The 13,805-nt window shown below is 51.2% G+C and overlaps 1 protein-coding gene across 2 annotated transcripts in view; it reads left to right on the forward strand.

Moving 5' to 3' along the window:
- Window positions 1-11,224, forward strand: part of PALD1 (phosphatase domain containing paladin 1) — a 28,281-nt gene extending 17,057 nt beyond the window's left edge. For both annotated transcript variants that reach the window (XM_054206856.1, XM_054206855.1), the window contains exons 17-21: window positions 212-283; window positions 448-588; window positions 3,808-3,963; window positions 5,922-8,029; window positions 11,073-11,224. In XM_054206856.1, the coding sequence (XP_054062831.1) occupies window positions 212-283; window positions 448-588; window positions 3,808-3,963; window positions 5,922-6,071 (519 nt within the window). In that variant the 3' untranslated portion in view covers window positions 6,072-8,029; window positions 11,073-11,224. The remainder of the gene's footprint in view (window positions 1-211; window positions 284-447; window positions 589-3,807; window positions 3,964-5,921; window positions 8,030-11,072) is intronic.
- Window positions 11,225-13,805: the final 2,581 nt, after the last annotated feature.

Here is a 13,805-nt window from a genome sequence, read left to right on the forward strand (position 1 = left end):
CCGCGGGACGAAGGGCTAAGTGCAGGAGAGACACAGGTCCCCTTGCAGAGCAGACGGGCATAAAATTTTGTGCTTCTCTGCCTGTGTAGAGAGGAGGTGGAGGATGTCTGGGATCCTGACGGGTTGAGTTCGGGGTCTAAATTTCTGCTTAGCTGTTGGGCAGCGGGGATGGGGCCATGCAGCCCCTAACGGTCCTCTCTGACTGTCCCAGGGCATCCCTGAGATGAGCGAGGAGGAAATCGTGAGTGTGCCTGATGCCAAGTACACCAAAGGGGAGTTCGAGGTGAGTCCTTGGGCCTGACTGATTCAGGATCGCCCCCTGAACCCACCCCTTATCCACAGCAGCTTGTTTGGGGGGCTGGGTCCTCCCCCGGGCAGGGATGGAGCAGTCAGGTTGAGGCGAGGAAGCACCCGGTGAAGGCCCTGCCGCTTCTGCCCATGCTGCAGGTGGTGATGAAAGTGGTCCAGCTCCTGCCTGATGGTCACCGGATGAAGAAGGAGGTGGACATGGCCCTGGACACTGTCAGTGAGACCATGACACCCATGCACTACCACCTCCGAGAAATCATCATCTGCACCTACCGGCAGGTGAGCGTGCCCCTCTTCCACATTGGCACGTGGCTGCCTGTGTCCATTGCACCCGATCCCAGAGGACGCGGGACCAGCTCTGCTGAAGCTGATAGTTTCTTTGGCTGAAGCTTTCTGGCATGTCACCAGAGAGGTGCCAGGGCTCTTCTGGTCATGGTCACCCTGTGCCCTCTTGCATCCCGTGCTGTCTCACATCCCACCTGTCTGGTGCCGTCCCGCATCCTACCCAGCATCCCAGCCAGCACCCTGCCTGTCTGGTGCCATCTCACATCCCATCCAGCATCCCCCCTATCCGCTGTAGTCCCGCATCCCGTGCCATTCTGCATCCCACCCAGCATCCTGCCTGTGTGGTGCCATCCCGCATCCCACATTTCCGGTGCCATCCCACATCCCACCCAGCATCCTGCCCATCTGGTACCATCCCACATCCCACCTGTCTGATGCCATCCCACATCCCACCCAGCATCCTGCCCATCTGGTGCCATCCCGCATCCCACCCAGCATCCTGCCTTTCCGGTGCCATCCCACATCCTGCCTGTCTGGTGCCATCCCGCATCTCACCCAATATCCTGCATCCCACCCAGCATCCTGCCCATCTGGCACCATCCTGCATCCCACCCAGAATCCCAGCCAGCATCCCGGCCATCCAGCGGCACACAGCCGGCAGAGGGCAGGGCTGATCCGTCCCACTCCTCTCCCAGCACCGAAAGTTCCTCCGGCTCCATCCTCGGGGAAGGGACCCATCCGTGCCCACGCAGGAGGCATCCTGCAACCAGCCGAGCCCGTGGCTGCAGCCTGGTTTTTATTGGGAGCTTCTGTGCAGCTGATGAAGGGGAGAAAGGATATTTTTTTCAGATTTAGGGATTTTTATTTTAAGCTGTGCAACTATTTCACAGGGCATTTGAAGGGCTGAGACTGATCCTGCCCAGGCTGGATCGACCCACGTCCCTGTGATGGTCTTGCCCGCGGCTGCCATTGACCCCTGTTTTCAATTAATGGCGGTGAACGATTGACCACGGAAAGAAAGCCCCAAGCATTTAATCACCCAGTAGCATCCGCGGCTCCCTGGGCGTTTGCCTCTTGGTTTATGGGGTCCTCTATGTGGGTTTTTTTGGGTCTGGGGGAGAACCTGGGCTCCATGGGATGAGCCGCTGGGGACTGAGTATTTGCAGCAGTAACTACTGTGAAATTATTGGGGATAGGTAATTTTTTTTTTTTTTATTCCGCCCCGCCCCCCCCCCCCCCCCCCAATTTATGTGTTATGGGGAGATGGTCATGTGGCCGGTGGGAGTTCTCACCTACTTTATTGTGTGCTTTGCTGCTGCAGAGGAAAAAAAGCAAAACTCCCATGCTAAACGAACGAGTGGCTGCTTATGGATTTAATTGTGCTCTCCGGTGATCCTGCTCCCTGTGTCTGTAGGCTCAGCCCTGGGGGTCCCGGGAGGAAGACCCCGGCGGAGCAGCATCTCCAGGCTGTTCCCGGTGTGGGGTTTGGTTTTTGTTTGTTTTTTTTTTTTTTTTTTGTTTGTTTGGGGTTTTTTTTGTTGTTTGTTTTTTTTCCCTCTGGGAGACAATTCCCGTGACCTCCTTGCCCCTCTTCCCGGCGGTCAGGACCGGCATGGGGGTGTTCCTGGGCCGTATCCTGTTTCCGGGCCGGCCATATCCCAGCCCGGTGGGAAAGCGAGATAAGGAGGGGAGTCATCCGCACCCTCTGCCCTAGGAAGAGCCTTTTGTCGCCGCCTGCGTTTTGCATTTCCCTCTCGGCTGCTTAGTCCATCCCATTGGATTTGGCTGGGGAAAAGCACGTGAAAATGCTTTAATTTTTATTTTTTTTTATTTTTTTTTTCCCCTATGATAGGCAGCTTGAAGAAAGGAATTACAGGAGTTGTATAGGCTAGGCATTGCCCTAATGGACTTTTAATTAAGCTGTAATTAGTGTTTAGAGAAACATGGGGTTTGGGTGAAGAGAGGGAAGGAAAAGGTGCTCTGGTACTTGCTTGGCTTTGTTCCTAACCCTTCCCACCCTTAACTAGGAGGGAAAAATAGGGTAATACAAGAAAAGAATAATATGGAAGATAAATAATAGGATAATAAGATGATAAATAACAGGATAATATAATAAAAAATAAATAGGAGAGGATAATAAGATGATAAATAATGGGATTATATAATAAAAAATAAATAGGAGAATAGAAGAATGTGATAAATAATGGGATAATAGGATCTGCTGTCTGCAAATACTGGCACATTGGTGCAGAGGAGATGCTTTTTCCCTGGGGCGGAACGGCTCGCCTGCTGCTGCCACGACTAAGGGTGCGAATGGGTTGAACAAAGCCCGATTTTTTCCGAAGCCCGGGGGTGCCGGGGAAGGACCGAGAGAAAGCGGAGTGGGTCGGTGCTGACACTGGAGCGAGGAATTGGCTGCTCTTTGGGATGGTCTGGGAGGGAGGGAATGCAGCGGGATTATGGATTACCGGGATTTAGAGCTTTTATGCTGGCTGGCTGTTTATTCCTTATTTATTGTTTATTAATTCCTGGAAGGGGCATCACTGCAGGGCTCGTCTGTTCTTAAAACAACAGCTATAATAATAAAATATATATATATATATAAAATAACACAATAATAGGAGGTGGGATGACCCCAGCCTGGCAGCGGGGTGCTGGGTGGCTGCTGTGGCCTCTCCTCCTCCGGCGGCGGAGGCTGAATCCCACCAGAGGATGCTGGAAAGGGGCGTGTTTTTCCCTGGGGAAAGGCTTTGCAGTCTAGGAGCTGGTGGTTGCGGGTTGGCTTTGCACCTGGGTGTCTATTCCCAGCTCCTGGGTGCACACCCCGCGCGTTTAGCCATCCCTCCTCTATTTTCGAGGTCTGTACGGGGAAGGGGAAGTTTTTATATGCTGGAAACCACAAGGTAATGAGAGGCTGGACTGCCAGGCCGCGGCAGGAGCGGGCTGGAAGGACACACTTATTTTTGTCCCCAAAGTGGTCCTCCCTCCTCGGCTGGAGGCTGCAGGCTGGGCTGGGCTCCTCGAGGGGGATAACGGGGTGGGAGGGCTGTTGTGTAGCGGTGTATATGGCTTTTCCTTAGCTCAAGAGGTCCTTCCCCACCAAACCTCTCACCTGGGATGTGGATGGTGAGTGAGGACTGGGCGCAGGAGCTGCCTCTGGGATGCTCTCCCCCGCCCGGGTACCACCATCAGCTGGTTTCTTGCTCCTTGCAGGGGAGGTCGGCCAAGGACGAGAAGGAGACGCGGATGCTGCAGCTGCGGAGCCTGCAGTACCTGGAGCGCTACGTCTACCTGATCCTCTTCAATGCCTACCTGCATCTGGAGAAGAAGGATTCCTGGCAGCGGCCCTTCAGCCTCTGGATGCGCGAGGTGAGGCTTCGCCTGCCTACACTGCCAGCAAGACCTCGCTCCACCTCGTATTTACAGGGCACTGGGAAGCAGAGCCCCGTCTTTTTTTTATATAGGATTTTCCTTTGGTGGTTGGGGCCATTGTATATGGCCCCTTCACTCCAGGCAAGCTCCCATCTCACCAGGATGTCAGGGAAAGCCTGGAGATGGGTGGCATCCCCAACATGCGAATGCGCTGCTCCCCCCACCCCAAACCTGCCCTTTTCTCCTCTTTGAAGTTTCCTGGGATTGTGATTGTGGCATCTGGGGATGGGAGGCCACCAGCCAATTCCCCCCGCCCAGGGCCCTCCACTGGGCTTGGTTAGCTTGGTTGTCTCTCCTTGTGCCCAAACTCACCTCTGGTCTCTTAAAAATACAATATTCTGGCCAAACAGGTCGGGGAAGTGAAAGAAAATAATTAAAAGCTGTCCTACTTTGCCTTGCCTGGCCAGGGAGGGAGGGCCCGGGAGGATGGGGATGCTGGTGCTGGAAATTGGGAGCCAGCTGAAAAAAATGGAGGGGGGTGGGGAGGGACCCCAAATTCCCCATTATTTCCTGCTTTGTATTATTTTCCTCATTTTTATTGTGTGGTGAATTAGCTTTTCTCTCCCTGGCTTTGCACGGCATTGGCCTTTGTGGGGGGGAAAAACACCTCGTCCCTTCACTTGCCTCCGCTGGCACCGCTAATTCGTATTGGCATGTTTGATTGCCAGGTGGGAGATGAAAGCGGCTGCTCACTGTCCTGTCCCCTCCCTACTGCCCCATCTCGTTGGAAAGGGGACCGGGGCGGGGGTGTGCAGCATCCCGGTTATGCGGGTGTTTGCATTGCCCGACCGTTTCGGGGGAGGCGGTGGCTGGGGCTGGACCATCCCAGAGTGGAGATGTGCGGTGGATGGAGTGGAGATGTGCAGTGGATGGAGTGGAAGTGCGTGGTGGGGTGGAGACACGTGGTGCTCGCTGTTGGCTGGGTGCGGAGGCTTAAAAGCATCGAAGTGCAGCATCTTAAATAAGTGTGTGCAGCATCTTTAGCGCAGCATCTTAAGTAAGTGCAGCCTCTTTAGCACGCACAGCATCTCAAGTAAGTACAGGATCTTAAGTAAGTAAGCACAGCATCTTTAGCAAGCGTGTGCAGTGTCTTTAGTAAGTGCAGCGTCTTTAGCACAGCGTTTTAAGTAAGCACAGCATCCTTAGCGCAGCGTCTTAAGTAAGCGCGTGCAGCATCTTTAGCGCAGCATCTTAAGTAAGCAAGAGCAGCATCTTTAGCAAGTGTGTGCAGTGTCTTAAGTAAGTGCATGCACCATCTTTAGCGCGTGCAGCGTCTTTAGTGCAGCATCTTTAGCGCGGCATCTTAAGTAAGCAAGCACAGCATCTTTAACGCGTGCAGCATCTTTAGCGTGGCATCTTAAGTAAGCAAGAGCTGCATCTTTAGCGTGGCATCTTTAGCGCGCATCTTAAGTAACCAAGCGCAGCATCTTTAGCGCGGCATCTTAAGTAAGCAAGTGCGGCATCTTGAGTGAGTGAGTGCAGCATCTTCAGTCTATGGGTTTATAACTGCCCCTTGCCCCGCTTGTGGGAAGGGAGGGGGGGAAAATACACCCAACCTGTGGATAAAAGGAGCCTTTGACCCCCCCCCCCAAAAGCACCCCTTCCTGCTGCATAATCTCTGTGGGTTTTTTTAGCGAAAACAAGGGGCCATTGTAGCTTTTTTTGGCAGAAGAGTGCCAAAGCCAACAAACCCTGCGAAGGCTGACCCCAGCCGCGAGGAAGCGGCTTAGGAAATGTATAAACCCTGGCGGGAGGAAAGACGGGGGTGGGGGGCTGCAGGCGGATGGCTACGTGAATGCGGGGCACCATCCGCCCTGCATCTTCACCCGGGAGGTGGCAAAAGCATCCCGAGGATGGCGGGGGGGTTAAATCTCTCTTCTCCCTCTGTTTTTCAGGTGGCGGCGGTGGCGGGGGTCTACGAGATCCTGAACCAGCTGGGTTTCCCGGAGCTGGAGAGCCTGGAGGGCAAAGCCCTGCGCACGCTGCGGGGCCGCTGGCAGGCACAAGAGGCCACCTCCCGCCCTTTCCGTGGGGACTTTGTGTAGGGTCGGGGCGCGGGGGGACACCCCCCACCCCCCCGCTGCTTTCTCCTGGGGAGGGGGAGAGGAAAAAAAAGACTGTTTTCCCCAAAAAAAAAAAAAAAACCCAAACAAAAAAAAACCCTGGGGGTGTGGGGAGGGAGGAGGGGGCGAGCTCCGAAACTGCCTTAGAACACGGGAATTTCTGGGGTTCTTTTGGACGCAATAAAAATATTGTAAATTAAAATCTTCAAGCCTTTTCGGCGGGTGCTTCAGGGCGTGATTTGAAAAAGCGGCTGTGAAATGCCGGGATGCCAGTGCCTGAATTTTACAGATGCATGGAATCGTGACGGATTTTTTTTGAGACCATCCTCACTTTCTCCCTAAACCAATGTGGCATACACACCTGAATATGTGTATATATGTATTTATATAGAGACGTATATGTATATATACGCATAGATACACAGATATATATACACATGTATAGACAGGCATATAGACACATATCTATATATATTTATGTATGTGTGTATGTGTGTATATATATATATTATGTGTGTGTGTATATATATATACACATACACGCAGGGATTTATGTCTCTGTCTGTGGATATATATGTATATATAGAGCCATAAACACTTGTAGCTTTAATTAGGTCTTGCAGACCTGAGTAATTTTAAGTTCTGGGCATCTTCTTTGATTCTTCCACATTTTTTTTAGCCCTGGATGCAGCTCTCCCACCGTTCCCCCCCACCCCAAACTCCCAGACCTGTCTTTTCATTGCCAAGGTGATGCTGGGGGAAGGAAGTCGCTGCTCAGCAAAGAGTAGATTTAAAAGCATAATTAATATAGGGATTTTTATTAATTTTAAGTTAAAAGTTTAAAGAAAGTTAATCAAAACAAATGAGGGCTGGAGAGGGGCCTGGCGGCTGTGGGTGCAATGAGGAAGTCAGTAGTAGGGGTGGGAGCCGGGATGGAGGGGTGATACAATCGGATGGGGAAGCAAAAAAGCTGGGGCACACGCTCCGGCTCCATCTGCCCCGGTGGCTGCTTTCATCTGCTGCCAGGGCCAGGAGGCGCAGGCAGCCGAAATTCAGATGTGAAGGGTGGAAAGAAAAAAAAAAAAAAAAAAAAAAACAAAACCCAAAAAACCCAGCATTTCTAAATAGCAGGGGATGCTTTTTCCTTAAACATTGGGATGATTCCTGCTGTGAGAACCCCCATTCCCAAGGGGTCCCTCAGTTTTTTTTGACTTAACCATGCGTTTTAGTTTTATTTTTTTTATTTATTTGTTTTTTAAATGCAGAAATATCTGCCTGAATATTTTGTCCCTCACCGGGTATTTCGGTGTTTGGATAGTCTGCTGCTGATGTAGTGGGACAGTTGACTTAGTGATTTGCGAGAGGCTGTCGATGCAATTTTTTTTTTTTTTCCCCTCTTCTTTTTTTTTATTTCCCCTCTTCTTTTTTCTTTCTTTTTTTTTCGACACACGTGCTTTCCATTTTCACAGGGCCGCAGTACATCTCCATTTATTCTGCTTTACTAAAGAAATCACCTGCAGGCTTCTTTGCTTTCAGCCAGGCCCCATCCCCATCCTCCTGCCCCTGGCAGCAACCCTTGGAAGCCCTGCCTAATAGCCCTGGCTTAATTAGGCAGGATTTTTAATTGCTTAGGAAATCCCAGCCCCTTTAGTCTCGCTGGAGATTTGCATCACCTGGACCTAGCGGGCTCAAAGGCTTCTTTCTGCTTTCCCACCATCCTAACAAGCAATTTCCAACGCGGGGCAAAAGCAATTGTCTGGAAAAAAAAAAAAAAGAAAAGGGAAAAAAAAAAAAAGCCATGGAGATGGGAATGTGTTTGAACATGAAAAACCAACCGTGCTGTGTATTTATTTCTTCTTTTCCCCAGGCTGGGAAGGCAGAAAGCTAGCTCCCTCTCCCAGAGGATAAGTCAAACCTGGCTCCCAATGGGTTTCGGAGGGGTAAGCTCCGAGTGCAAGGTGGAGGGGGTCACGAGGTGGGGGGTGGGATGGCTGGGTGATGGGGCTCAGCATCCTCAAGGGCGCTGGGTGTCCCGGTCCCCGTCAATTCTCCCATCCGGATGGCTGCGATACTTCGATTTGCTGCAAATTCAGGTTGCGGTTTCACTATATATATTGCATATACAAAATATATAATATATATATTCTATGTACTATATAGAATATAAATATAAAGCTGTACTTATAAAAGCAGCTATTAGTAAGATGGGGGGGTTAATGAGCTGCCCTCTAGCCTCGCTGGGGTATATTCCCTGCCAGCAGCAGCATTTCAGCCCAGGGAGGCATCAGCAAGGGGGCTCCGGTCGGACCAAAAAAACGCTTACAAAAAAGAAACTCAAAGGGGTTTTTTATATTAAAAAAAAAAAAAAAAATTTAGAAAAAGCTGTTTTCCATTGGCTGGGTCTGCTAGCTGACCTTCCCACTGGGAAACCGTTTAATGTGAGGTTCAGGGAGCAAAACAAGCCTTTATTTGTTTCACCTTTTTATTACTCCTATTTACCCTGTTTTTTCAGAGCTGGCTTTGCTCAGCAGAGGAAAGCCCACGGCAGGAACGCTCACTGGCTGATTGCATTGAGTTTTTTTCATGAAAACTAGTTTTCTGCAGGTTTCTGACCTGTTACACTCCTGTTGCTCTGCTCTCCCCGTCTTCTTGTTTGGGACTCCGGGCACGGGAAATCAGCCGAGGGGAGCCGAGGTTATTTTGGGGCAGATAAGTAGGTATTTAAATCCCAGCCAGCAGTCCTAAAGGGTTGATTTCAGAGCAGGAAACGTGAATCCCTGTCTGGGTTTTGGCTATGTCAGCCCAACGGCATAGCATCCATCCATGTGTCATCCCAGGTCTGCATCTCGTTTCCATGGGGAGACATGGGGCATCCCTACAGCTCTGGGTATCATTGCCCTTTTTTTTTGGCTTTGTTTTACCTTATTCTACCTATGGAAAAAGTTATTCCTGGCATTGAAAAATGCTCTTTGGGGAAATTGCAATCTGCTCTAGTTAAAGATGTCCCTGCTTACTACAGGGGGGTGGGACTAGATGGCCTTTAGAGGTCCCTTCCAACCCAACACATTGATTCCATGATGAAACAGCCCTGATGGACTTTGAAAGAGATGAGATGTGGGGCTGGAGTATTTTTTTTTCAGCAAAAAAATAATTTAAAGAAAAAAAGGCCCAGGGCTGCCTTAACAAATAATGCCAGAGGGGGGAAAAAAAAATAATATATATTTATGTAGCTATATTGCTGTAGGAGGGAATGTCGAGGCTGCCATGCTGGACCACAGCGTTCTCCCAAAGCTATCAGGGCGCCGCATCCCCATCGGAGCCTCCATCCCTGCAGGGGTGGGACCCACATTCCTAAGGGCACCTGCGCTGGGAGGGGGCAAATTGCCCCCGGGTGGGCCCAGGAGCTGGAGAAATGCCCCCCTTTTTTTTGCCGCTTGGGAAGCCTTGAGCACACAGGGAAGGAGGGACGCTCGCTCCTGCGTGCCAAAATACCCTGGATCCTCATCAAAGGAGGTGGGCTTTTTTTGGCCAGTTTGGGACTCCAGCTCCATTGTCGTAAAAGCAATGAGAGATTTTTTTATTACTCTTTTTTCTTTTTTTTTTTTTTTCCCTTCTTTTCTGGCTGTGGCGTGGGGGTAACGTGGCAACGGCGACTTTTGTAGCCGTGCTCTGCTACTGGATAACGAGGTGATTTTTTTTTTTTATTTCTTTTTTTAAATGGATAAGCTTGTAGTTATTAATGCTTCTATTTGCCTTCCCGACCCTGAGGGTTTGCTGTGTGCTGGCAGACGCTTTCCAGGTTTTTCTCCCCACTAGATGCACTCTTTTCCCATAGCAAATGTCATAAATAAGGGTATAATTTAAAAAAGACCCCACCTGTATATAATGATGATGAACCTGTAAGCCTTGGCAGTGCTAAGTGGTATCCATTATCCATCCAGGGATACAAAGCTGTCTTTTAAATCCCTATTAAAGAGTGTTTTAATGTAAAACACTTATTAAAAAAAAAAAAATATTTTACTGGAGTGTAGCCCCACGCTCATCCGTGTGTACCCTGAGATCGGCCACCTCCCTCCAGAAAAAGCAAAGCTTTCTGCCAGGAGCTATTTTCTGCCAGAATAAGGACACATATAATAAATACGTGCAATAAACAAACACATAAATTAAAAAAAAATCATCCCAGCTCCCTCGTCCCTCTGTGAAACTCCCCCCCTAATAAGCCAGCCATGTGGGACCCCCTCTATTTTGTTAAGATTGAGGGTTTTTTTGACTCAAAAACGTGCAAAAATAGAGCTGTTCCTGGCCAGATTCCCCCTTGCTGTGTCTTTCCAGCAGGTGGGGGCCCTGGCAAAGGGTCCCCTCTTTGGGCTGAAAGGAGGTAAAGGGAAGGGGGCTTCTCTTGCCTGGGCCAAGCTTTATTTCCCCCCCTCCCCTTCTGGGGGAGCAGAAATCCTTGGCAGCTTAAATTCACGTGTCTTGATGTTTTTGCATACATCGAAAAGGGGAAAAATGCATCGAGGAGCCAATATTCCGCTGGCACGTGGGACTGCAAGGGGAAACCTGCTGCAGCCCCAGCGAAATCACCGCTGTTATCAGGGGCTTCAGCGCTGTGGTTTGGTTTTGTTTGGGTTTTTTTTTTTTTAAAAAGTGTTGGTTTTTTTTTTAAAAAAACAAAAACTTTTTTCCTATTTTCCCCACCCGGCTGTGGGTGGGGAAATAATATAAAATGCCAGATGTATCCAAGTCCCACAGACATTAGCTTCTCGGCACCAAACTTGGGAGGATTCCCTGACCCCTCCGGGAAAATAAAGGGTGTTTTGGGGCTGTTTTGGGGGACAATATAATTCCAATTTGCCGAAGCAAGGGAAGGGGTGTGGGAAGAGGCCAGGCCAGGGCTACCTCAAATAGCTCTGACATAATAATAATAATAATGATGATAATGACAATAATTTCCATGTTTTTCTTTCTATGATGTACCTCTAGCAGTTCCCCCCCACATCCCCCCCCGACGAGACCGTTGGACCTCTGCAAAGAGAGCGCATCTGTGTTTCATTTTACAGCTGAAGAATAGTAATTACGATGCTTTTGTGGAGCCAGGGCTTGGGAAACTAAAAATAAAAGCCATGTAGGCCTGATACCAGACCTCCAAGCACCATAAACTTTCCTTTCCCCCCAAATTCTTGCCCTCCCAGCCCCATCAGACCCCTGGGCTCATTTCAGAGCCAAGCCCCCCGTCATTTTGGGGAGCAGCAGGTCCGGGACGTGCCGAGGCAGGCAGGAATCGTGGTCTGACAGGGGATGCTGCAGAGAAGAGGGAATTTTGGCTAAATCCAGGGGAGGAATGCAAAGGCTGTCCTGCGTGGAGGGGAAAGCATCCCTGCGGGCAGCAAGGGGAAGGTTTTTCGAAGCCTCAGGAGTCGGGGGCATCGTGCAAAGCATCGGAGCTGGCTCTTTTCTAGCAGTGAAGTGTGTGCAAACCGTGGTCCCCAGGCTTGAAATGACTTTTGCTCCTCTCTTTCGCACATTTGATCAGCGAATATTGCGGGGGAAAGAAAAAAATAGAAAAAAAAAAAAAGGGGGAAAAAGGGAAAAAAGCTGTTTTCTGGCCTATACAAATGAAAAATTAATTAATTTTCCCCAGCTCGAGCTGAAAGTGCTGAAAGAGGAAGACGGGGCTGGATGAGATTCACTCGAAAGCACTCGCCGGGGTCACGCGGGAGCGATAACTGTGGGTCGAGGGACTGAAAGGGGCCCCAGGAGACTGGAAAATGCTCTGTGGCTAGCTTGAAGAGGCAAAAAAACCCCTGTAGCTTTGGCTTTTACACTCCAGCAAGCTTAATTTTCGCGGGAGGATGCTTAAAAATTAATAAGATGGTCAACGTGTAGAGAGGGGGAGGCACATCTGGAGGGAGCCTGGGCAAGGCTAACCTCGTTTGTGTTGGTCCTCGGGGGGAGAAAAACCTCACTGTAAATCCAGGGGAGGGCTGGCGATGCCAAGGGAGCGGGCAGGGAGGGGTGTCCCGTGGCATGGGTGCATATTTCGGCGGGGATAGCTTGTCTCCCCAGAGACGAAGCGATGGTGGTGGGATGCGGGCATTGCTGGGCTCGGCATCCTGCACCCCCAGGGTGGTCCGAGCCAGCCCCACCAGCACGACGAGGCTTTAACAGCCGGCTGCCTCACAGGGATACGCCGTATATATATTTCTTTTGGATGCCGTAGCCATCAGGCGGCTCTAAGCCCACAGGTGGGCACTGTGTGTTTGGGAAGGAGCAGTTAAATAGGTTTCCAGCCCCTCACCCAGGCATCAGGGCTGGCACCGAGGTGGTGCTGGACTCCTGAACTCTTCTGCAGCCCCACTGACCCCGCAGCTCAACGTCTGCCGCAGCCGGGCTCCGTCTTGCGTTACAATTGGAAAACAAGGGGTTTTTTTCGGGTTTTTTTTGGAGCTTTCCCTGCAGAGCTTGCGGCGCGGTTCCTAGAAGGAAAGTAACTTTTCCCTCCCCCCTCCTCTTTTTCCAAGCCTTCGCCACCGACAGCAGGGGCTGGAAGCCATCCAAAGCTGTCGGTATAAATCTCGCTGACCTTGTTTCGCCGTCCCTTAACTTGCAGTTCAGCGTCTCCCGTCAAGCCAGGCCCGGCCTTGACTTCCACGTTCTGCCTCATTTATTCCATTTTCAGCCTGACGCTTTCGTTTCCCAAGCCTGCCTCCTCATCCCTGGGTGGGCAGGGGGCTGAGGGGGGCACTCCCGGCCCCTAAAAACCACCCAGCCGGGTTGCCAAGGCAAACATCTCGCAGGAATTTGGAGATGGAGCCGTAATGGAGCGCTCTGCTGGGAGATGTGCGGTAGGGATGAGCCCGGCTCCCGGGGAAGTGATACTCGGAGGTACAGTGTGATGCAGGTCAGGTGGGATGAGGGAAAGATGCTGGATGCAGGGCTCTGATCCTGGCAAACGCTGCCCAGGTGCCATCAGGAGGACACGTGCGCCGGTAGGGTTTGAGCTCCATCCTCATCTCGGTGCAGGGTGTGCATTTATGGGAATTATCCCCACCTTCCTGCCATAACTTGACGTTGCTCTTTGCTGGCCAGCTGCTTCCAGGGGCCACTGGCTGCCCCGTGCCACGTGCCCATGGGATGCTGGCCTCCCCGAGGGGGCAAAGAGGCTGGCAGCCTTCAGAGACATGGCCTGCAGAGTGGCGGGTGATGGGAAGAGGGCAGGACCTTGCACCGCAGGGAGGCACTGCGGTTTCCCATCCCGGCTGCCCCGGGCACCCACCTCTCCCTTCTGGGTCTTGGAAAAGGGCATGACTCCTCCCAAAAATCCACGGCATCACGCACCGCTTGCTTCCTAGGTTGCTAAATCCACGCGAAGAACTTGTTTTCCCACCTGCAGCCGAGTCTCACCTTTTGAGGTGACGATGCCAGCGCCTATGAGGGCCTCCTGGAAGAACGTTGCCAGTGGCTGCCATCGCCACTGGGCTTCATAATAGCACTCGGCATCTTTGATACCTTATTAGCAGGAGGAGCTTGGTGGCAGGACACATCAGATTTGCATTTTTATTCTCCCTGAGCAAAGTTTTGCGGCTCTGAGGGCTCGTGCGTGGGTGTTGTGGGTGCTGGTGCGCAAGGGACACCCAGGGGTGTGCAAGGCACCCCCGAGGGGTGCGCAAGGCAGACGGAAATGGCTTTGCTTTCGCACTTCTGGCGGAAAAGCCT

The sequence above is a fragment of the Rissa tridactyla genome, chromosome 6 (assembly GCF_028500815.1).
Source record: "Rissa tridactyla isolate bRisTri1 chromosome 6, bRisTri1.patW.cur.20221130, whole genome shotgun sequence".
In the NCBI taxonomy this organism is placed as follows: domain Eukaryota; kingdom Metazoa; phylum Chordata; class Aves; order Charadriiformes; family Laridae; genus Rissa; species Rissa tridactyla.